At 44.1% G+C, this 24366-nt stretch overlaps 1 protein-coding gene across 1 annotated transcript in view; it reads right to left on the reverse strand.

Moving 5' to 3' along the window:
• The window catches only part of LRIG1 (leucine rich repeats and immunoglobulin like domains 1), a 62207-nt gene that overhangs the window by 14872 nt on the left and 22969 nt on the right, over positions 1 to 24366 (reverse strand). Inside the window, exons 4-9 of the mRNA XM_026857550.1 lie at positions 18195 to 18332; positions 17020 to 17163; positions 14600 to 14743; positions 13599 to 13742; positions 8636 to 8779; positions 4745 to 4825 (exon numbers count right to left, since the gene is read on the reverse strand). Of these exons, the coding sequence (XP_026713351.1) occupies positions 4745 to 4825; positions 8636 to 8779; positions 13599 to 13742; positions 14600 to 14743; positions 17020 to 17163; positions 18195 to 18332 (795 nt within the window). The remainder of the gene's footprint in view (positions 1 to 4744; positions 4826 to 8635; positions 8780 to 13598; positions 13743 to 14599; positions 14744 to 17019; positions 17164 to 18194; positions 18333 to 24366) is intronic.

Below are 24366 nucleotides of genomic sequence, written 5' to 3' on the forward strand. Positions count from 1 at the left end.
GGCAGGGTTCATGCAAAATGGATAGTCTCCTCACCTGTTTTAATAAAACATCAACCAATGCCATTAATTAGGAAATGCTTTCCTTCCCCAAGTTCTCTCTGTCTAAGGTTTATCTTCCAGGTGCATCTTTTATCACCACCTGCTTCACATGGTATCCAATGCAAGTCATCACTAACACCTCAGGGAAAACACTGGCACAGCTGGTGCTGCATTGGATTGAGTTTTCCTTCAATACAGGGTGCAATCTATAGCTGCTTGCACTGCTTGCAGAGGAAACTCTCCATAGAGCATTAACAAGGGAACTTTTATCAGGGAACATACGCCGCCCCGTCAGGCAGCCCTAACCCTTCCCTATCCTCAGTGGTCATAACATTTCATACAGTCAGCAGCCAATAAAACATTCAGAGCAAAATCACATATACTATTAAGGCTCTAAACCAACGATGGTCCCACTGCTTGCTATCAGCTGGAGAAAGGCTGCTGGGGTACAAGATGGAGCATACACAGTCATTCCATGAGCAAACACATTTGCAGGAGCTTGTTAGAGCTTTTCACAAAGCATCTTTCAAATGTCAGGATAATTTGGTGTCTCAGCACTGGTACCCAGAAAGCCCACTTTCTGCGTGGATGCTGCAACAGGTAGAAAGGAAAATTGGGACTTATCACACTGTTACGATAGCGAGGACTGGGACTGGATCACAATTTGTCCTTGCAGCCTGTTGTCTTTGGAGGGAATTTGTATGCCTGCCACTGGGCAATACTATGACCCTGAGTAGGTCCTCAGAAAATCAATCACCCTGACAGTCGCGTTGCTGGATGAGCCACCGCTCTAATTCTTAAGAGGAAAGGCCAGTTACTCTTAGATCCATACAAAAGGTCTGTGGCCACAGAATCACAAATCTTACCATTCTAGAGCAAAACACAAGCAAAAGCTTCAAGTTTCAGGCAAAGCCACCTCCCAGCCTCCATAGTGAAGCTTGAAGCCCTTTCTTACAGGCAGAGTTAACTTACTACAAAACTACCACTGAATTTTCAGAGCTGGGTCCCTTTGTTAATTACTTGATTTGAGGTAAGAATAAAGACATCTATTATAGGCACACTGGTGGCCGGTTAAAGGTTCCAGATAGCTGCAACCTGCTTTATCAACAGTATTATTCCAAATATCTACAGTGAACTTTACTGAGCTCCTTGTTACGGCACTAAACCCAGGGTATCAGAGGTCCTATTTATTGCATGAGTGTGGGTGGCTTTTAGCTCTGGGTGAAACACCCCAACCACCAAAGGATGTGTGCAGTCATGTGTACCATCATTTGGTAAAAGGGATGTTGTATTAATGAAGGCTTTGAAAAATCCATTATAATGGTTAATATAGTAAATAATTTATTATATGCAAACTCTGGTCATATGGCCGCATCCATACACACTAATTTCTGGAGCCATACTCCTAAACATTAGGTGCTATGCTGGAGCTTGAGTTTGATAACTGGAGATTTCCATTTATTGTTTACAGTGGATCTTGGACTTTGAAAATTGGAGATACTGATTATACCTGTTTACTTATCTGTGCAGAGATAAGCACTACGTCCGGGATGTGAATACACAACGTATACACCACTTGCATAGGTGCATACAATTTTAAGACTATATACATGAGAAATACATAACACGTGGGTAATAAAGCCATGCCCCAGCAAACTCATTAAAATCATTACGCCTTCGAAATTTCAGCTAACCGCTTCTCCAGTTCTGAAATGGGTTGAACCCAGCAGCCCCCTTCAAAGGGCTGTGGCCCGCTGGAATGCAAACGCGGCGGCACGCAGCTCCACAATCAGCCTGCCTGCTGCAGCCCAGAAACGCTCCTCCGCTGTCGGCAGAGCTAGGCACAAGCATGCTCTCCCCGTGATTGCATCAGTGTAATTACACGCTAGGCATGCAATTCATTAGAAAGCGGCATTTTCTCCTCTAGCCAGTTTTGCACCTGCAGGAAGATCTCAGTCACTGAGTGAGCCATCAAAAAACCGGTTACATTGAGCAGCTTGAATAATTAGGAAACTCCTTGTTCCCCAGCGATTCCACTGATGCTTTTTATGCTTCGGTGCTTCTCGACTCCCGCTTTCTTGAAGCAACATTTTAATTTAGGCCTGTGCTCTCCATCCCGGAGAGCTTCATATATAATTCAGAGAAGGCTAAAGTGACTGGCCTCCCCACCTCTCAGTTTAACACCTTCATTTCAGCGAACAACCCTCTCTGTGCTAAATCCTTTCAGAAGCTAATCTGTGCCAGATCAAAGGGCTTTTAAGGCAATCTCCACAGAGCTGAGGTGATTATTAATTCATTGGAAGGTCTCCTCTGAAGTGCCCATTTATTTTTGTATGCTAATGCATTTAAAGCTGGTTGATGGTTTAAACACAGGCCCTACATCATGCAGTGAAACGTCTGCTGTAAAGGCTGGTATTTTATTTATGAAAAAAACCTGCCAGCAAGAATGATACTCACTTCAGCTTTAGATAAAATTAGAAGTTTGGGATTTACGTGCTGAGCTAAACCAGACCTGAGCAGATCCCTTGAGAAGTGACTTCTCCTAAGTATCCTCAAAACACCTCCAGAAACCTAATGAAATAATCTCATATTCTGAGGGTTCTTCTAGCCTTACATTCTGGCTGACAATGAACCATCCCAGCGACTTGCCTGCCCCACAGCAGGTTCACTGTTAGGTAACCAAGCCACTCCTGTCTGCCCGAGAACAACCTGATCCACACACTCTTCCAGGCTATGAAATTCGCCGCGATGCCCCTCACAAACCACAGACACGTGTCCTTCCCTTGCCTTCAGACTCAGAACTGGTCCAAATCCACGTGTAACAAAAGACAGAGGTCAACAACATGACAAAAGGTGCAAACCCAGCTTCTTTACACTTGTGCAAGCCCTTGCCGCATCCTTTGCTACTGGCAGACAAACCCAGCCATCTTCTGAAGCCATTCCCTGTGCTGGATGATAAACATCAGATCAGACCACGGCTATTTCACAGGGGAGCAAGAGCTGCTCTGCCCAGAGCTCCAAACACACGACCTGCATAACCCCAAGGCTGCCTCTGCTGCCTGCCTTCCTCCTCCTGCTCCGTGCCATACCTCCTGGCCTCTGCCTGACCCCCACAACTCATCAGTGCTCATTTCTTCTGGTTGCTGAGTCAATCCTTCTGCTGAACTCTTCCCCTCAATGCTGTCTCCTCTGGCTTTTTCACCTCTCTCCTGTTATCTGCACCCAGCATTTCTAACATACCCCAATCACTTGGGACCACCACTTTTGCTCCCACTGGCCACACTGGAGGGGTGCCCTGTGGTGGGTGTCTCACCAGAACAGCTCACCTCCGCTCCTTTCCTCCACCATCTCTCCCTTGTCAAAGCAGCACTACAGACTCACAGTCCTACAGCCTATAAATCCCTCCGGACAAAGCCTCTGTTTCCACTACCCTTCTAGCCGCTCACATGATTTTATTGGTTTCTTCAGACAAACCAAAAACTTCAGCAACAGCAGCCAAGGACTCTCCCACCACCACATCTGCTCCTCTGCCTTTTTTCTAGCAACTCGTGGGAAGATTTCCCAAATCCACGTGCGCAGCAGTTCCTACTGGCCTCTCTCCCACACACTTCTACCTCCCTGCCTAACTCCCCCTGTCCTCAAGTCCTTCTCTGACTTCTGCCTCACTTTTATTTGCAGCTACATCTTGGTTCTCCTTTCCTTGGATCCAGTGACTCCCCTCAGCAATTATCAAATGACAGCTATGTCTGTGACTTAAATTTTTTTTTTCTCTAAGCATTACGTCCCCACGAATCCTGCCATGGCTCTTCCCACTCCCCCAGGAGTCTCTAAATGAGAGCGTGACAATATACCGCCTGCCAGGATTCATTCTAGCCATCTGCTATCCATCGAGGTACTTTTACTGCACCTCTGGCTGTGCCATCTCAGCATCAGAGACAGCGTGATGGGGGGGTGCTGAGAACTTAAACAAAGGCAAGAGGTAATGATTAGAAAGACTCTTGATTTGTCACAAGCCATCAGAGACTTCTCTGACAGGGCTGATTTATATAGCCGATTTCAAATGGAATACAAACAAGTACAGAGCAATGTGAAAATACTTGCAAAGGCCAAGCAAGCTATAAACATTTGCAAGGCGCATGCTTGCCTTAGGTTTCTTTTTATCTCTTTAAGAGCCTATGCCCCATGGTGCCTTTTATTGTCACTGCACATGGAAGCGAGCCCAAAAGATCACTCTCAGAGTATCCCACAGAAACGAATCCTGTTTCAATCCTCTGTTGTAACAGGAAATGGGGTGATTTTTCTCTTCTGTTTATTGTTATTTGCTGCATCAATCAGTGCTTCGCTGAAGATTGCAAGGGGTCTTCTTTGTTGCTGTTTGCTTTTAGAAGAGAGGAACAGTTCTGCTGAATCTTACAGATGAAAACGACTTAAGTTTCTCCTGTACCTCTGAACTACAGCATGTGGCACAGTCGGTTCACTGCTTTAAAAGGTCTACAATCGCCTCATATCTGCTTAGAAACACAAGTGCTTGATAATCACATCTGCGCTCTTGCAGTGAGCCTGCAAAACTACTACATCGCAGATTTTCTGTTGATTTGTATCTTGTTCCAAAGGGAGGAAAGGCTGTTTTGGAGGAGAGAGACCCACCCCTACACAGGCACACAACACAACTGCTTTGCAGAACATCAAGCCCAGGGATACTCACAGCCTGCTTAGGTTTTCTAGGCCTGTGAAGGCTCCGTTGGTGTCTTCTATTGTGCCCGAGATGTCGTTGTGGTCCAATTCCCTGGGGAGAGGACAAGAGAGAGCTCATAATCAGTGCTTTAGTCCCAGGCTCATGGTTCAAAACTAATGGAAGAAAGTTTGAGAAGGCCACATGAGGAGCTTCCCTATTTCTCCTGACAGTTATCAGAAAAAAAGCAGAGTCCTGCTGCACAGCAAAGCAGCACTAATCACTTTTCCCGCACCGACCCATGCTGAGATGGTGCATTCCAAAACGAGCGCTGACTTTTCCCCAGCTGAAACCCTCTCTCTTTCTAAAACACCAGCAGTAGCAGATAGCTACTTTTTAACAAGTAGCTTTCAGTCATTTTCTAATTCAGTGCATCCAAACAAAAGAAGGAAAAAGAAAACTAAGTTCCAAAACCAAACTGAAAGAACTTCTGTCCTTAAGTGCTACTATCATGAATTAAGATAACTTTGGCTACTCAAATGTATACAAGTATTTGTCTATAGCAATATCCTAGATGATTTGGTGTATTTTCTATGAAGCTGCATTCTTTTCTGGCAATGAACTTCAAAGCTCAAAGGAAAGCACCATCATTCCTACACAAGCCTAATTCTCTGTATAACCACTTTTTTAAAAAAAAAAGACTAAGAATTCTTCTTTCAGAGTTAGCTTCTTTTGGCTTTCAAATTGACCATCAATCACAAGAGTCAAAGAGGTCTGAAGAAAAACAAGCACACAGAACAAACATGAGAGATCCACAAAAGCTGTTTAAACAGTCTGTTTAAAAATCCTTCCCTCCTAGCTTTAATTCCAGCTAGCAATGAATACCCAGAAACACAGACAGAAATTCATCATTTCTAATGTTAAGTAAAAAGAAATAAAAAAATAAATAGGCTTTTGTTGGTTTTGTTACATCACTGATTTAAAACCTAGCAAAACCCAACAACAAAGCAAACTTTACCATCCAGATAACCCCTCGAACCGTCAGGTACTCCTTTTGCACCTTTTGAAGATTATTATCAGAACACTTCCAAGTTTAAAAATATCAAGACCAAAAAAGCAAAAACAAAGTCCCCTGCATTTTGCAACATTCCAGACACGGGCATCATAGCGTAGCTTCTGGGCTATGCAGCAGAAAGACACAATAACCTACATGAAGAGAACAGAATTTTTTTTAAAATCCCAGTTTTATTGGCATGGTTTTCCTCAGCTGAGATGGGGCCGAGACTTTTGCTCTCAGTACCTAAGATGGCTGCAGTTTTTGCTTGTTTCTCAGCTTTGGTGTGTGAACTCAAGATGTGAAGGGAGATGGCCAAAAGCCACAATTCCTGTTTCTCAGCTGGCTTCAGCGTGAGACCCAAATCTCACGTCCCTGGGGAACCCTGGCCTTAGCCAGCATCACTGTGGATGTCAGGGTGATCTGTGGGTCGGTCTATGCCAAAGGGATGGATAAAAACTCAACATCCCCGTGGGGTGTGGCCGCATATAATGCTGTGGTGGCGTAAGAGACAAGTCCAGGAGAGATGCTTTGATGTGCTGACATTTTCAGCACTATCCGAGTGGGGCAGGAGCAAATACATCCTCCCGGAGCTAAATTTCTACATTTCCCCAATGGTTGCCAAGCCAATGCCTGTTGTTCTATTTGGTTTTTAAGGGCAAATCCCTTCTCAGACATTGCTCCTCTTCAGTTCCACCACAGGCTACTACTGGTCTTTGGACCAGCAAACCCTTTCCCATGGCAGACAGACAAGTGGGAACGGCCTGTAGGAGCTCTCTGACACACAGTTTTATTAATTGACTGCCACACATTGTGTTTTCTTGAAAAAGGAAAAGAAAATGGTATGGCTTGTTCTTCCAGAGGCAACTCAAAGGTTTAGTGTTAGAAAGGAGGAATAAAAACCTTTTTAACAAATGAGTGAAAATAGAGGAAAAAAAAAAAGAGTGGGGTATTTTGGCCTAGCTCTCTTTGTATTCAAGCTCCTCTCCCAGTCCCTGTTGCCAATTTCCTATTCTTTCTGGCTGGCTGAGCTTGAATGCTCACAGCCTTGTTAATCATTGTGCTCTGAGGTCTCTGGGCCTGACCTCTATTTGAATAGCTCCACATTTCAGCAGTTTCACACCCACCAAAGGCTCCCCAACAATAGGTCATAATTAAAGCATGCTCGGGTCTTTTTCACCAGGTGCAGGACCCAATAGGCTTTTTTCTTTATTAAATTAGAGCTTGCTCACACACTCCTCTCCTCTACCTCCCCCCTCTCTCTGTCCTAGACATAAAAGAGGCTCCACATTCACTGCAGAGCAAAGAGAACTACCAGCTCCCCTTCCCCTCCATTTTTCTTTGGGAACCTTTAGTTCCGGTCTTGACAGCTGCCTCAGAGAGGTCCCTTTCTGAATGCCCAGTGGCTGAAAGGTTTTGGCTTAAGTTTAAAAAAAAGGAAAAAAGGCAAACAAAACTCAAACTCACTTTCCAGTCACTTCCTTCACTGTGAACTTCAATAAAGGAAAAAGTAAGATGCAAAAAGTACTGTAAAGAGGGGAGATCTCTCTGTTCCCATTTCCTTTTAATTACTCAGGCCACAATGGGCTTCTGAAGAGGAATAAAAGTATCAAAGTGTGGGGTTTTTTTCTTTTGAAGGAAGAATTAAATCAGCCCGCTGAACTCAACCAGTCTGGGAGCATGGAAGGTTCTGTAAGACAGACTGTGAGAACTTTGTGGTGTGCCAGATGAAGGTGCTGAGCCCACAGCCCCTGGAGAGAGGAGAGCAGCCAGCAGCCCAGCAGGTCCAAAGAAGGGAGACAGAGGCAGCACAGCTGCAGGAATGGACAATTATTAGAACTGGATTCCCCATCTTCTGATGTTTCTAAGGCAAGCCCAGATGTACTTCGATCTAACACAGCTCTTGGGTTTAACAGTGCATGACAGTGCAATTCTACAGCTGGCATCCCAGAGGAGGTCAGATTGAGCTGTCTAATGGTCTCTGCTAGCCCTAAAATCCTAGAAGTTGGTATATGGACTAGCAAGCTCATTTCCAGTTGTGTCAGTGACTTTTATTTTAAAGTCACTGGTAAATGGCCATAACCACGACTGGATGGAACACTGCAATTCAACGTTAGGGCACATGAAACTTTTTCTCTTGATAGCATGGCAAACTTTTTTGTTCAGGGATTACCATGAAAATCAGAGCAGCAGAACATTTCATGACCCAAATAAGCCCAATTCTGCATTAAAGAGAAAGACTTCTGATTATTGGCATGGTACCTGCAGCAGTTTCCTGCTCTCCCATGACTGGACCCAAGACTGGGTGAAGCTTCATGTGTTCTTACACTTCTGGTATAGTCAGATCCTAAACCCAACCTCTGAATGTCTTGGCTTTCCCATTTTTTAGCCCATAATTTTGTATTTATTATTCAGTTTAAAAAAAAAAAATAACAGCCCACAAAAATGCTCGATAGAACATGTAAGAGGATATGTCAGTGGAAGGAATCATTAGTCAATATGATAGCAAGAGAAATTCTGCTATTACTGAAGCACTGAAACCTCAGGGATTTTTGCTCAGCTGGGCTAAATTCAGGAACCTGTCCTGTTTCTGTAATTTTACTCTGAAGCCTTCTACTCTGAAAGCACCCTAAAACACTGAGCAGTCCAACGGCAATTCTCCTAACTACTCTTAATTAAAAAATACAAGTTCACTCAAGTTAGATAATGAGGTAAACACACAGCTGCTGAAGACAACAGAGCAGTATGTAGGGGGGGTTGATGCTGATGACACAGGTACCCAAAGCAACTGCAAAGAAGTACAGTTTGGTGGAACACAAACTGTGGAGGGGAAGATGGGTGTTAGCACACAAAAGCTGGGAGCAACTTACAGGACACGCAGGTTTTTGAGTCCCTTGAAAGCACCTTCTGCAATATGATTGATGGAATTGTGGCTCAGTCGTAGTACATGCAGTCCCCCAAGGTCTGCCAAGCTTCCCTCATCCAGCCTTGTTAGGTTGTTGTAAGAGAGTATTCTGAAAAAAAAAAAAAAAAAAAAAAAAAAAAAAGAAAAGAACAGCCCTTGTCAATTCAACCAGTATTTTCCATACTTGTGTGTGCCAACTTGCCTGCCACAACCACCTTACAAGAGGTGATGTGTACTGGCAAGTAGGAAGTAAGACTGCAGTCTGCAGCTATTCCCACAAGATACCCATGGGGAAGGCTGGGTGACCATAAATAAGGGAGCAGAAGGCATCTGGTACCCAGCTACAGGGAATTCTTCTGTACAGGCCACAGAAAGAGGCCCCTCCAGAAGTGAACCAGAGCAATAACCTAATATGAGTGTTGTCAGTTATGGTGGGGACGAGCTACTCTTTCTCCTGCATGGCTAGGTTAGGGTCTGGGAGCACCACCCCTCCTCAGTCCCCAGATATACAGGTAACACTCAGTTATCAGTCCTGGTTCTGTTCAACCCTCACTCCAGTTTGGACTCCCTGTGAGGCTTACAGGAAAACACAGTCCGTTCCCCTCCTTCCCCACACCCTGCGAGGTGGAGAGTGACGTCAAACAGATGGATTTTGAAGTTCACACGCGCTCTTGGCAGGGTCCAGACTTCTGTATTCAGGAGGTGTCTTATCGTTCTGCACTTGTGCATAGCAAGCCCCGGGCGTCTGGGTGTGGGTGTCTCCACAGCCTGCTCCACCCCAGTCGAGAGCCAAGAGCATTTCACCACAAGGCAATTGAAAGCTTCCTTTCATGCACAGGAAGGAGGTATCTGTTCTAAACCAGCCGCCTTCCCTCCCGCTCCCCTTTGTCAAGGAGCGTACAGACTGCTTGAAACCTTCTCCACTTACAAGTGACGAACATTGGAAGGTTGTTTTTCCCTAGTTTTCCAGCCACCTCTTTCCCTTGCCCATATAATCTCTGGTTTTGGAGATACTCTTTTTTTAAGCACAACTCCTGTTGCCGTTTGGAGGAGAAAGCAAGCTGTTTTTCTCTCCCAGCCAGGGTGCAGATGAGGCTTCTGAGATTTAATGCCGAGGGCAGGCCATGGGGTGCTACAAGCCACTGCAGACACCTCACACACTACACAATCACTTTCTATGCAAGCAGTAAAACCACAGAGTTACTGATGTTGAAGGCCAGCTTGGCTCGGCAAAAAAGGGACCTCCTGGGGTAGCAGCAGGCAGAGTCACCGGTCAGTGATCTTCAGCCTGAAGCATTCGCCCACAACTCCCTGCTGCGAGTATATTCCTCTTGATCTCTGGAGGTCACTGCAGCTGGGTGAGCCCTGCAGGGCTACCAGTAGGTAAGTGTGACCAGCAACAGCCTCAGTTTTAAGTTGCCTGCACACTGACACATGGGGTAGAAAAAGCAGCAATCAGTTACAACCACTACTCACATTTTCTCTTATCTCTTACAATCTTGCATAAGATTTTCAGAAATACCTTAGTGACCTGGGAGCACAAGTAACTTTAAAATATTTAAGGGTTGGGTTGCTAAACTCTTCATAAAGTGGAGTTATAGGTCTTTGAACAAGCACTGAAATCCTTCATTGTACATACAAGGGAAAAAACCCAAAATCTCGCCGAGTTCCAAACCTCCAAATTCCTCTTCTGGTACTGCCTGTTAATGAGCCTGCTTAAAAATCCGTCTAGGGCTTGCATGAAAGTAACTGCAAAGCCAAAACCTAAGTCAAAACAGACACATACTCTGAAGCACTGCGAGTGTCATTTACTTGGAAAATGAGCTGCCTATCTTTTAGCTGTGTGAGCGGGCAGAGGGCAAGCTTTGGAAAAAATTCAGCAGAGATTAATGAGTTTGAAGAAGGCATGGGACAACATACTTTCATTCCTAAAGAGGTTGTAGTGTTAGTTATGAAGAACTGGCATCCAGTCAAAATTATGTCCTCACCTGCGATTAAAAGAATTTGGCTTTTTTTTTAAAAAAAAAAAAAAAAATGTTCAAAAGTAATCCTAAACCTGGCTGAGAAAAAAACAGTTCCTTTTGATTCTACACAGAAGAGTTCCTGCCACAACTGGTGAAGGCACGTTCCCCTCTGTTCATTCTGACGTCACCTCAAGATGGATGGACAGCAGCAGTACTTAGATGATTCTCTCAATGGCTGCAACCAGCCAGGCTGCTTCCCTGACCTTGTCATCTCTCTACGGATGAGAAATCACTGGAATGAACAAGTAGAAATGTTTGTCTACACAGCCCTTTTGGCCTGGTGAGGAAGTGGGAATGCAGCAGGCCAGAAGTGACACATAAAGGGGTTAACCAGAAACCTGTTGTGCAGCTGGGGCTGCTGCTGCCAGCCAGGCCTGGACCAAGTACATCTAATACATTTCATTCCTACTGACCAAACTCTAGGTAAAAAAATGAAAAGAGAGACCCAAAGTCATCATTTGCCTCTAATGAAATCCTATGCTCCCACTGTGGATTTTTCCATGATGTTCATGCCCTAGCACCTGACTAGTGAATACAATCAGCCCTTTCTCATGCCCGTAATGAGGCAAGACCTCTCTTTCCTTCTTAGCTTTTACAGTCCACAGCCTTGGGGTCACGTTTTCTCCAAACAACTGAAGGAGAGACAACTCATCCTTCAGATGACCACCTCCTTCCTTAGCACAGATAAGCAGGGGTCTGGACACCTCTCTGTGGTCAAGGATGTTAAAATTCATTCCCTGTACAGCCACAGCAGTGTTTTCTGATAACTGAAACACAGCAGATTTAGCAACAGGGGACCTGAGCAAGGATCTTTTAATAAGGAATGAAACATACACATTCAAAGAAGTGCACAGAGGCAGCCTAGATGTATCTAGTGCTTCCTTTCCTCACCCCTCAATTTCACAGCAGACTTCTCTTACAAGTACACTTTAGCTGTGGGAGTTTCAGTTAGGAGTATCTGATGGCTCCCTGCAGCAGCCTTACCCTAAAGGCAACACCTGCAAGAGCTTGTAATATTTTGCAGGGATGTGTGCTAACACCCACATAATCACTTTCTGAATCTCAGATAATGTCGTCTCTGGCCTCACGCTCTAGCCCAATCCTGTTTGTCAGGCCGAGCACAGCCCAGTGGCTCCTACCACCTCACACCACCAAATCTACCTCATTCTGCACGAGGCCAAGCGAGTCCTGCACTGGGTTTCTGCAGAGGATGGCCTCTAAGCCAGGACAGCTTGCTGTTAGCACCACTGGTTGGCAAGAGATACCAATCCATACCTGACAAGTAAGGACTTGGCATGGCACGCAACCTCCGGTCTAAACCTTCAGGGTTTGTAAAGACAGTGTCAGGTAGAAAAGACAAGCAGTTCTCCCTAAAAGAGTTCTGATGTTAGCTCTGCAAGGTGCAGATGGGGCTTACCCATCCCATCTGAATCCAGGCTGAAATAAAGCTTCAGCACAGGCACCAGTTATTAGGTCCTTGAGAGCAGGCAGGTCCCAGAGCTGTGCAACTAACACAGTGCAGTGGTCTGAATTGGGCTATTCCAGGGATCCAACTGTGAGTGCTTTAGGAAGGCAGACACCCCCCTTTTTTGATGCTTTAGATTTAAGCAAACCACAGGCAGAGCATGGTGCCAATTGTGATCTGCTGCCTCAAAGATTTCTCCATTGACACTGCCTTAACCTAGTAAAGTATCACCCGAGGATCTGCACGTGAAGGAAATGTAGCTTGTCTACACACTGTGCCAAGCAAAGGAGCCCTTTAGGGATGGGCAGTTTCACAGCAATTTGAAAAATTAGGTAATTAAACAATCATATGTTTTTAACTGAAACAAAAAATAAAATATTTCCTCGTGGCCCAAAGAAATAATCCACATCTGAATGAATAATTTGGGTTCAACAGAAGATCACTGCTGGTCACTGGGCTAACAAGTCAATTCTACAGCTTCTAAATTTAAAGGAATGACATGTGTCATGTCCACCACTCTCTGAATCTACATCTGAATCCCAGGGACTCACACCTGGGTAGGCAGATACCGACCTTTAGCCTGAGTCCAGAGTGAGAATTCTGAAAGTAGGAAGCTGCTTTACTGCTTTTTGATGGATAGGAGAATCCCTACCAATGTTTAACAAGGGATTTCCGAGCACCAAGCAGAATGAATTACAGTTCCACTAACCACATGTGTCAAGTTGTCCAAAGAAAAAAGTGAATCCTTCCACAGTCCCACCGAGGGGATGACAGCTACTTCTGTAAATACTCTACGCATCCATGTGTGTCTCTTCAAAAAGGCATTAAGCAGTGCCACAGACCCAAAAGACACCCTTGTGGGGCTGTCCTCAGCAGCAAGGCTTTCTTTCATTTATCAAAGAGACTGTATTCACAGCTGGAAATCTCAGGAGTGCAAAGTCAATGTATTTTCTTTTCAACAACTAAGCCCTACAGGAAGGTTAAAGTGTAAACAGGAGAAACAAGGAGAACTACATTTAAGAGGCCAAATCTCTGCTGGTTAAAAACATGACTGTTCTTTGTAAATATAGAGGATAAAGCAAAGCTTCCTCCAGGCTGCAGTCATGTGACAAGACATGCATGTCTTGTAACTAGGTACCTAAAAGGTGTTGGCAAGCTGCAGATCACAAACTCTCCAGGTCTTTTGGCACTGTATACTTTTAGTGGGTTCTAGACTTTGTTTCTGGCACAAACGTATTTTAACCAGGTGCTCCGAAGGTTGTAACATCATGAATAATAATAAGGGCATCCTTTAAGGGGCTACAGGTCTTGCATTTGTACAGGTTGATACAGTAGAGGCTATAAGTCCTGTGACTGGAAAAATCCTTCCTCCCCTTTCCTGCCAATATTACATTTAGCATCAAACCCTGCCCAACAAACCACAAATGAAACCAACTCACAGCTCATGCAGCTTCTGACAGAAGCTCCAGCCATCAGGGTTGATGCGAGATATAGAGTTGTTACTGAGGTGAAGCTGGTGCAGAGATGAAAGGCCATAGAGAGAGCCACTGTTTACTTCTGTCAGGCTGTTATACTCCAGGTGTCTGTGAAAAAAATCAGAAGGAATTGACAGATAAGCAGCACTGGTCAAATGTTGAAGAATTTCCAACAAGGACTGGGATTTTAGCCACTCTAACATATCTTTCTACATACCCATGTGGATACATGCATGTGTGGGCATTTCTTGTGCAAGTGAAGGATAGAAATTCAAGGACAACACAATGGAAACGTCTAGAATGAGCTGTGAGTGCAGCAGTACGTTCCACTGAGAGTAAACTGGGCTTAAAGCACCCCATTCAAGTTTGTATTTGCAGAGTCTCAGATTTGTGACAGCAGCACCCAGAAGCGTGCTGCTTTGATCACTTGTGACCTTGCAAATATACTTGAAAGCCAATCACATTGGAAGTTTCAATAATTTCTCTGCAATGACTATTCAACTGATTCTCTCGTATGGAAAAAACCACATCGCTGAGATAGGCCAGCTTGGTTTCTAGGTATCCCAAGAGGCAGAATCATCAGGTCTGCAACACAGAGTTTCCATGTATCAGTCAAAACAAATCTGCAGAAGCCAGATGAGCTTTTATTTAAAGATCAGTTGAGATCTTACTGAATGTTCAAATCGTCAAAATTCCAGAAGAATACTGCCACAGCTTGAAAAATGACTTTTTTTTTATTGAACACGTGGTTAAGCAATGAGCTTTAGTAAACTGAAGGTCAACTAAACAGAAGCTGCTATAGCATGGCAGAGCTCTGTGCATACAGGACACAGAAAGAAGCATGAGGACCCACACAGGTGCCTACAGGTCTCTGATGGGAGTCCTTGCTAAAATATAGAGCAGGACATGATAGCAGGTGAAGTCTAGGCCGTTTTAAGGGAAAAGAGCCCATCTCCCCAACTTACAGAACTTGCATCTTGGCTAGACCCCAGAAAGCCCCATCAGTCAATTTGCTTATGTTGTTGCGCTGGAGTTTCAGGACTTCCAAGCTGTCCAGTCCCTGGAACGTCAGGCCTTCAATCAGGCGGATGCGATTCCGGTTCAGCTCCCTAAAATCACCAAGGCCATACAAGTTTATTAAATCCCAATCCTTTCTCACGAAATTATCTGCGCAGCATACAATGGGGACAGCAATGCCAACAACTCCTCTGTCAACGGTTCCCAGGAGACAGCAGAAGCGCACCGGAAACTTTCAATCCCAGAGCTAGCCAGGGAAGTCTGGGTGTGATGGCTTAAACAAACTCACCCTGGGACAGACTTTCACTACAGAGGAACAACAGAGACAGTGCGACAATTCCTCTTCATCCCTCCTCTCTCTGCATTTCTTTTAAGCCATTTATCCTTTTATTCAATTTTCACACTTCATCCTCTCTCAGGCAGACACACCATTTGAACCAATACAGTTAAACATCAGCATTATTTCCCTGAAAACCCGTTGCTTTTATAGGACTTGTAATCGCCCAGTAAAAATATGCTCTGAAACACGTGGGCGCCATAAGAACTGTGAGCCCAAGAGGAAAGTTTATGGTTAAGTTTCAAAGGAAAGCTTTCAGTTCCCTTGACAAATTTCACATTTTCTCCTATTATAAGAAACTAATAAAGAATGAAACAAGTTGTTTCCAATAACAAGGCAGTCTTAGTATTTTGCATGTATAAAGATCTCCAACTTGACTCATTAAACTTCTCCCCCCACCCTGCCCTCCTCGGGTGGGGAGGGACTCCTACATTTTGGGAATACCTTTTTTCTGAACAGCAATATGAACATCATCACAGCACATTTTAACAACCCTTATCAAACACTCTTGCGGATTACTAGACCCAGACATACCAGGTGAAACCCCAGTTCCATAAAGTCAGTGGAAAACTTCACTGACACAATGCACTAAAGCTGAAAACAGAGCTTTTAAAACGGATACCTTTCTGCACATACAAGACTAACCTGAGTTCCCTATTTGGTGTTTGTGCTGAAGAAGATGGTGGAGGTTACAACATCAGAACTCGTTCTAAAGAAGATCAGGAAACCACAGAAACTTTACGCTTATTTTTTAACTGGCTAAAAAACCCAATGTTGACCTTGCACTCAAGTTGAGTGTAATTAAAGTCAAGTAAGCAATTAAAAAGTTTGCAGTCCTAAAGACTCTTTCCTTACTGCACTTCCTAGGATACCAGTGAACTACGCTGTGCTACAAAAAGAAGCGTACACAAATTCTAGAATACATCAAGTCCGTATAACTTGAAATACATTCGTGATTATAGGGTTAAACAACCAGCTGTGAGACTGTCTTTAAGAGTAGCAATTACTCCAACTTTCAGTGAAAACTGTGTTCCTAAACAGATTGAGTTGACCCTTGTTTTTATTAGGTTCGCACATGATGCAGATGAACACAGTGAATTACAAGCTCTCAGTCAATGGACAGTAACTTCCAACTGAGAGGCAACAGACTTTTAAGAAGCATATGCTGTTGTGTCACACTGTTTTAAGCCCAAACTGGCTATAAATCCTACATGTATGCAAGCACAGATGCACATCCATTCCTTGGACACATCTTGGCCTAAGGATTTGTGTCTCAATCAAGAGGTTGCCATTTAGAGGTGTGATTTCCAGCAGCTTTTGTGGACTTTATGTTAACAGACAGAGGTTGACCTTTTGCCTATCAAATTTGATGGAAAGATTGCAACAGGCCTCAGGCTGAGCCCATTTCTCCAGCAGAAAGGAAAAGCTAAACCATTAGTGTTACTATTTTACACATAAAGCATATTTATAGCTGCAGATGTCTATGTGTCCCCATGCAGCTCCTACCACACAGACTGCAGGCAGGACAAGAACGATGTGTGTGTTAACTCATCTAGAGTGCTATTTTCTCTGCCCAAATATCACCTCACAGTTTAACAACCTTCCGTCATTGCTTTTTTTATTGCCACATAAAGATACCTGTGTGGTCTCGAAAAATTAACACGGTAGCCGAGCTTTGTCACTCACAACAGAAACATCTCCCAAACCTCTCATGCACCACAGACACCAGCAGCTTTCAAGGGAACGGATTTGTCTTATGCTGTCAAGTGCACAAGATGCTGATGTCTGCTGCAGCATCCCTCCCTTCCCACCTTGTCAGAAGAATGTCCTGAAAAGCCAGTAGTTACAGGACAAAAAAGGACCTTCTCCCAATGTGTTTTATTAGGTGCTGGCAGAGGAATACTGCATAATGTATTTTAAGTTTTATAGATAGCAGGCGAGGAAGGGTGACATTTGGTGTGTATATCCTCAGGGACATTTTGTCTCCATAAAGTGTGGCTGAACTTAATTAAAATGCACATTTCTACTCACAGTTGTATTAGCCTGGGTAGCCTGAACGCCTTGACAGGAAGCTGAGTGATCCTGTTTTTACTCAGACGAAGTGTTAGCAGGGACCGTGACAGACTATCAAAAGCACCAGGCTCCAGGGTGTTGATTCTGTTGCTCCCCAGGTAACTGGAATAAATCACAGCAGAAAATGAACAGCTCTGTCAGAAATCTCCTTTTATCAGCATTTGGTTGGTCTCCAGACAGGCTGGTGAAATTACAGAGGTGGCTTCAAATCAGTTGGATTTCTGGCTGCACAAAAAGCACAGTGCCTTTCCCAGAGACAGGTGACGATGGTGGAGAAGTGCTGCGCACTTCCCAAGAGTTCCTTGAAACCACCCTACCTCAGCAAGGCAACTGGGAGTGGAAGCTAGGAACTGGAGAATATTCCAATGCAGGCTGACTCTATTCATTCCCCATTTTTCCCCTCAGCATCTGTCCCAGGGATCTTCCATATTCTTGTACCCTAAGTCTTAACCACAGAGGCTGTTTTTACAGGACAACAGGCAAAAATCAGTCACAACACCACTGTCTTATACCGTTTTACAACCAGGGGCAGAAACTAAAGTGCAAACTTCAATGCAAGTAGATTATCTGTCTGCACCTCAAGGTAACTAAAACACAGATTATTTTATGTTTCTCTGCATAGGCAAACTTCTCTACTGGCAGGGTGCTACTCTGCTTAACCCCTGGTTTTCTTTGAATAACCAATGAGAAATTTCTGTTCTTAACATTCAGTACCACTTTCATGATGAAAGAGTCATTCCACCTCCCCTCTTCCAGATGCACAGGGGCTGATCTGGGAAACAGCACATACACTTCCTACTGGGCAAGAGACAAAGGTCTGCTGTGCAGACAGTTGTTCTGGCTTCTAGGTTTCCAGCTATAAAGACACCCACACCTGAAGGATGCAGGATACCTTTTCCCTGTTGCAACATTCCCATGCAACACAATTAATAATAATCTGTATTCATTACAGATACATCAGAAAGCAGAAAGCCAGAGTTCAAAAAATAACCTGACAGTAGGGACACTGTGCTTGCCTTCTAGTTCTTTGCATACTTTACGTCCATTCCCCCTCCTTTTTTTCAAGAAGGTTTGAGGCCCTTTTCTCTGCTGTGGTAACTCAACAAAAGCTGTTCCCAACAAGAAAAACTCACAGCTCCTTTATGTGAAGTCCCTGTGGAAAGCAGCCGTTTCGGATTTCCGTGATGTCATTGAAACTCAGGTCCAACGTTTCCAGGGTAACGTAGGGCTTCAGTTGACTTGCTTCAATGCTGCGGATCCTGTTGTGATGCCTGAAAACAGTCAGGAGGAGAAATGGAGACAATTTAGTTCTCTTAGAAAAACAGAAAGAATATCCGAGGCCGCAGCAGGCCCACGGGCTGGCCCGTGAGTTCATACACTCAGACTTCGGTGCTTCTTCAACAGCTGTCCAAGGAGAAATCCACACCAGAGAGACCTTCCCTAATCCCCATGCTGTTCCTACGGCTAGATAGACTAACTCACAGATATTTGTAAGCTTCCAGGCACCCCTTCTGGTATGGTACAAGACTTTTCCCTTCTGCAGAATCATTGACTCCATTAATCAGTTTTTCTTCCAGTAATCTGGGCTTGGTCTCCTACAAGCCTTCACTTCCAGAATGCATTTATTACATTCAAGGACTGCAGGTCTAGATTTTACCTACAGGCGAGGAGTGCTGATCAACAGTTTAAGCAACCTGCCAATTTTACACAGAAGACTGGATTTTCAGAACAGCAGACAGATAACTAAGTATTATCTTAGCAAAATTTACAAAACACTGTTTCCTTAATCCTTAAGGATTCTTCTGAAAACTCCCAGCTTTGGATTACTCTTGTAACGCAAAGAAATACTGTTAAAACAGCTTACAATATTTTTGTAAATGTTTCCTCGTCTTTTGCTACCTTTGTTCCACTGTGCAATCAGGACAACTCTGCAGTGCCAGTGCTCTGCCCAAGCATTGCCTGCAGGATGAGACCCTGTAACGACCACCTGTGTTTGCTGCCTTACCAGCACCAGCCTGAAGGATTCAATCTAACGATTTTCATCAGAGAAGGTACTACATGCTGTCCTCAGGGTTTCCACAGCCATCAAACAGTTAAATACCTCCAGACCTCATCTGTACTCAACGAGGTCTAACTAAAAATTCCCTGAGTCTCTTCCTCTGACTCCTTTCTGGCCTGAATCAGTAGAGAGAACAGTAATCAATTAAAAAAAAAAAACACATTGTGCATTAGTCACAAGTAGAGCACATGCCTGATGTGAATTTAGACCAGTCACTGATATTACTGGCAAGGCTATGAGTGAGGCACTCCAAACAGAGACGCTCACCAGACACTTGAGAACTTGCTGAATAATAAGAGATAGTAGAGGGTTCAGACAAGTACTGTGCCTTAATTCGGCTGGCTACCCACTGAGTAACGAAGAGACAGCAGCCAGTGAAAGCATCTTGAACGCCAACGAGGCCGTCCCAGCTCTCCTGACAAAGCATCAGCTCTTTGAAACAAAAAAAAACCTGACCACAGCCTTCCAGGCAGTGAAGCCGATGGGTGTCTAGGAGCCAGTCTTCTCCAGCCTCACCCCCGTTTCAGGCTCTTCCAGGGGTTCAGACAAGCCCCTTTCAAAGAAAACCCCTCCCTCCAAAAGAAAATACCAATAGCACATGGCAAGGGACCCACTCCCTGCACTGTGATCTGCTCCTTTACCCTCCCTATTATTAAAACCAGATTGTTTCACCACCACATTTGCTGGTGTCTGTAACAGGAAGAGGGTAAAAACTGCATTCCCAGAACAATTTGCTTTTGGAAACTCACCCTTTTAAACAGCCAGCATGTGACCCTCGCTTATACTGGGGAAACATTTGCAGAAATGCTGCTCTGACTAAAGGGTTTAAATGCTACTTAATTAATTCAGTGCTGGCTCACAAAACATTAAGGACAAATTTTACGCCACTACGGCAGTGTGCTAATACAATGCAAAAAGGTATCAAGAAAAACAAAGAAAAGTCGTAACTTATGTCTCCTGAACTGGCTATTCCATGGGTTACAAGCACACAGGTCTCTATAACCACAAACTGTATAAAAGGCAGTGATATGGCTACTATCCAAATGACCAATATTCATTTACAGCTAGGAATAAAGACTGAATTTTGACATCCACACACAGTGGAACAGAGGTCCTGTAAATTTATGCAATAGTGAGACTAAACTACAGGAAAATTCACTATACCCAGAATTTTTGTGACCTCCGTAAGTTGAAAACATGGGTGAGAAGGATTTCTTTTCCCCAAGGACTAGTTTCTTCTGCAGTGAACTCAATTAGTAGAATCAGCAAGTTCAAAAATGTCAATCTTTTTTTTTTCCTCCTCAAAAGAAGAGAGTCCATTAAACGAGCGTGTGACCCTGATTCAGGAAAGTACCTCATTACAGACTTAAGTGAAAGCAAAGCCCAAGCATGTTTTCTGGAGCTCTCCTGAAGCAGGGGCTGTGAGTTCAACTCTGATCTCATCTAGGTTGTGATGGCTGAGATGAATCTGGCCGTAAATTAACAGGAAATGAAGGCTTGTACAAATGAATGTGGAGAATCTATAAATTACCTGACAATCCCTGTGCAGGGCAGCTAAGTCTGCAAGGGACTGAGAGCACAGAGTGAGTCTGGACATGAAGTGTTCTTCAGAAGCCAATGTTGTTTTTTTAGAGTATTAATATTTCTGTGCTTTAGTTGCTCAATGTATATCCAATATGCGTGCCAGATCTCCCAGACTGACCCAGAAGACAGGCTTTAAGAAGGGAAGAAAAGGACAAGTAAAGAACTCTTTTGTTTGAGCCACATTCACAGCGTCCAGGTGACTTCTGTCCATTTGCCTCTTGCTTTTCATGTGCTACAACTGGCAGATTAGATGGATGCATTATTTCACATAGGAAAAAAAAAAACAAAAAACCCAACAGGCTCCTTCCTCTCCCTCTCTCTGTCTCCTTCAAACATGGTCTGACTCCAAATGTAACTCTCAGCTCCAAACACCATCCCTGGCCAGTCCCAGCTGGGGAATGTCAGACAGTTCGCTGCAAAGCACAGCACCCTCTCAAAGGGCTGCACTTCAAACAAAAGCAGCCCGGCTGACTTTTCCTATACACAGTATGCGATATGAACACAACATCATCCAAACCCTTTATATTTTATTTTTCATTCTTTCAGTAAGAGCTGAAATGGGATTTAACCCTTCCTGTTATTACTTGGATCCTTTCAGCTCGCCTGCTTTTGTTCCCAATCTCGTTGCAAGGGTGTTTTACTGAAAAAAAGACCAGTGACGTTATGACTTTGCCTCTCCCCTTTAGTAGTGACTGGAAAAAGACTGGAAATTTCCCAACTCGCTCCTTAGTTTACACTTTGTTGGCTTCAAAGGTGACAGATCAAATTTTAGTACCAACTGCAACAAATTATCGATGCTTCCACAACCAATTTGCCTCCAGGTGTCTTTTCCTCTCCCCACTCCTTAGGTATCACAGCCTGGAAACAGCTTTCCCTGCTTCACTTCAGCCAGTGTCACCTCAGAAGTGTACAATGACAGGGCTTCAATGTGAGATTGTGCAATCAGAGCCTGGAGCAGGAGCCAAGTCTCTTAGTTTCTATTCCCAGCTCTGGCACTGACTCATCTGCCTTGGGCAAGTTTCTTAACCCCTCTCTACCTCTGGGTTACCGATGTGTATGGGAACATACTACCAGACTAGGATGATGCAGCTCTGTCCTCACTGAGAATGAAGAATCTGATGTGAAAGCAGCTCAAGTGCAGAAGAAATCATAGGAACTAAGAAGCCCATCCAATTCCATTGTGGTTTGCTCATGAATATGGGAGGATCAGGCAAAAACAGTTGAACTCCCCAGTTTGTACCCAAAGTCATTCCCAGAGACACCTCATTTGCAGCTAATGCAGATCTTGAACTGTAACATCTTAGTGCCAGACTAAGGTAACTCAGCAATGGATTACTTTCACACTAAATTGCAGAGATATGGCACTTGTTCAGGAACTGCTTTGCCCTCGGGTCAGCACCAGCTACAGCTGCAGAGAGAGGAGAAGGGAAGCTACCCTCCCTCCAGCCATCGCTGCTGAACCTGCCCGCACCCCGAAGTGGTGCAGCCGCTAACAGCCCTTGCACCGCTCTCGACCAGACCCCTCAGGATTCCAGGAGATCTGGATTAACCTCGGCCAGCTCTTTACTGAACCAAGGCTGTGAGGACCACGTCAGGAAACGAATGCGTGCTCTGTGCTCCTCCAGGCTGCTGCGAGACAGAAAAACAAGCAAAATGTTCCAGGGAAGCCAAAGCGTGTTTGGGTTTGCTCTAAGTCGGGAGGGAGCCGAAGGGGGTGGCAGGAAAACAACAGGTGGCACAAAGTCAAAAGCTTGCAGCATTTCCAGGAATCTCAGCTTGTATTTTAGAGGTAAAGTTACACTTTAATCCCAGTGGGTTTCCTAGTTCGAAGCATCTTTGTGAATATTTATTTGATAAACAGGCTGCGAAACATTTTCCATTAGACCTAATAGGAGAAGAATTCACCACCTTCTTCGCAGCAAGCCTGTCCTTTGGAGAACACTAATCAGTTTAATTTAGACCATGGCTTCAAACTCCTTGTGTGAAATCGATGCAGAGAGCAGCGCAAACACACTCCTTTGTTGTTTGAGCCACATTCACTTCCCCTCAGCAGCTGCCCATTAGAAAGCTGACAGCGGAAAATCAAAGCAAGCAGACCCTCAGATGGGAATGTACGAGGGGCTTTAGTTGGTCTGATTTAAATACAATCAGTACAAAACCTCCTGGTTTAGACAAAGCCTGAATTAAGGCTGCCTTGGCTGCTGGGAGTCTGCAGTGCAAATGTTTAGTGTGAAGTGAGGCTCAAGGCAGGGAGAAGTCACATGCTTGGCCTTCATGTAGTGTCAGCTTACAGAGCTGGCTAGGCAAAAAAAAAAAAAAAAAAAAAAAAAAAAAAGAACCATAATACAGCAAACCTATTAAACCAACACCTGTTATAGGCATCAAAAATAAAATCAAGCTTCAAAAGAGAGGCTCCGCACCTTGTGTAGGGTTCTATTAATATACCAGCACATTTTCAAAATTAGCATATGGGGGAGATCACAAGACTAGAAACAAAGAGATTTAAAAGTTCAGGGTTTGGTTAATACTTCCATACGGGGAAAGTACTGAAGAAACTAAATGCTGGAGCCAGAAAGTGTTATGGGGTTTGTTACTGAAGGACAGGCAAGGTTTGGTGTCAGAGACAGGCCATGCAAAGAGAGCAAGATCAGAGGCACCGTAAGAGGAGACGGATCACGTACACTGTGACTAACCAATGCCTGGAATTACCTGCCCTCTTCTTCCTCTACCTTCTCAATTCAGAGAAGACAAAGATTTAATACTGATCCTCTCAGAAACACTGAGGAGATTCAAGACCTGGGTTCCTAAACTCTTGCCTTAGGTGATCTGCCATCTGATTTTAGCCCACCAATCACTACCCACTCAAAATTTTTTTAAAAAAAAAAAAAAATCCCATATTTTGAGTTGAAGACAATACCCAAGCAATCTTCCTGACAAGGATGAAGGGGAACCAATAAAGTGTAAGGTATGTTTGTATTTAAAAACAGCAGCAACAGAAATGTTTGTTCTGGTCACCTTATTACAATCAGTAACTCATGATCTGTCCCAAGTGATTCTTATTAATGTATGGAAAGAAAGAAACATGAGAATGTCAAAGCTGATGTCCAGGTCCCAGTGACTCAAAGTCCATACAGTTTATCAATGCAAAGCTTCTTACACAATTTTAATATTTTAGTTGTAATTTATTTTTTTGCCTCCAAAGACTTTTATTCTAGAAAAAAATTCTGTGTAAGATCTGCCTTGGAGTAGTGAAGCTGTTGTCTGCAGCAGAAGATGAAGTAAACATGCAGGTAACATGCTGGAAATCTGTGGCACACAGTCCTCTAGCACTTCACATGAGACTTTCCCTGAAAGGATAACCTGCCTAAAGTGTATAAACCTTCATGCTTCCCAATTGCATGAAAAACCCCACTATTTGATACCTTACACTGTCATGGCAGCCTTGCCAGGATAATCCATGAGGCTCAAGATTTCATACCATTACAGCAGTGTACATTTTTATCCAATACAACGTGCTGTATTCACTTATGGGAACAGCCCCACTGTCCTTTCAGAGTAAGGTTGCACGGGTTATTGTCTGGGCAGAAAGCAAGGATGCATGGAAGCAGCCCCCACTTTTCTCAGATGCTCTGAATCACTCCTTCCCTTGAGGAATCCTGGCA

This window comes from Athene cunicularia (genome assembly GCF_003259725.1).
Source record: "Athene cunicularia isolate RWA chromosome 12 unlocalized genomic scaffold, athCun1 chr12_part1, whole genome shotgun sequence".
NCBI lineage: Eukaryota > Metazoa > Chordata > Aves > Strigiformes > Strigidae > Athene > Athene cunicularia.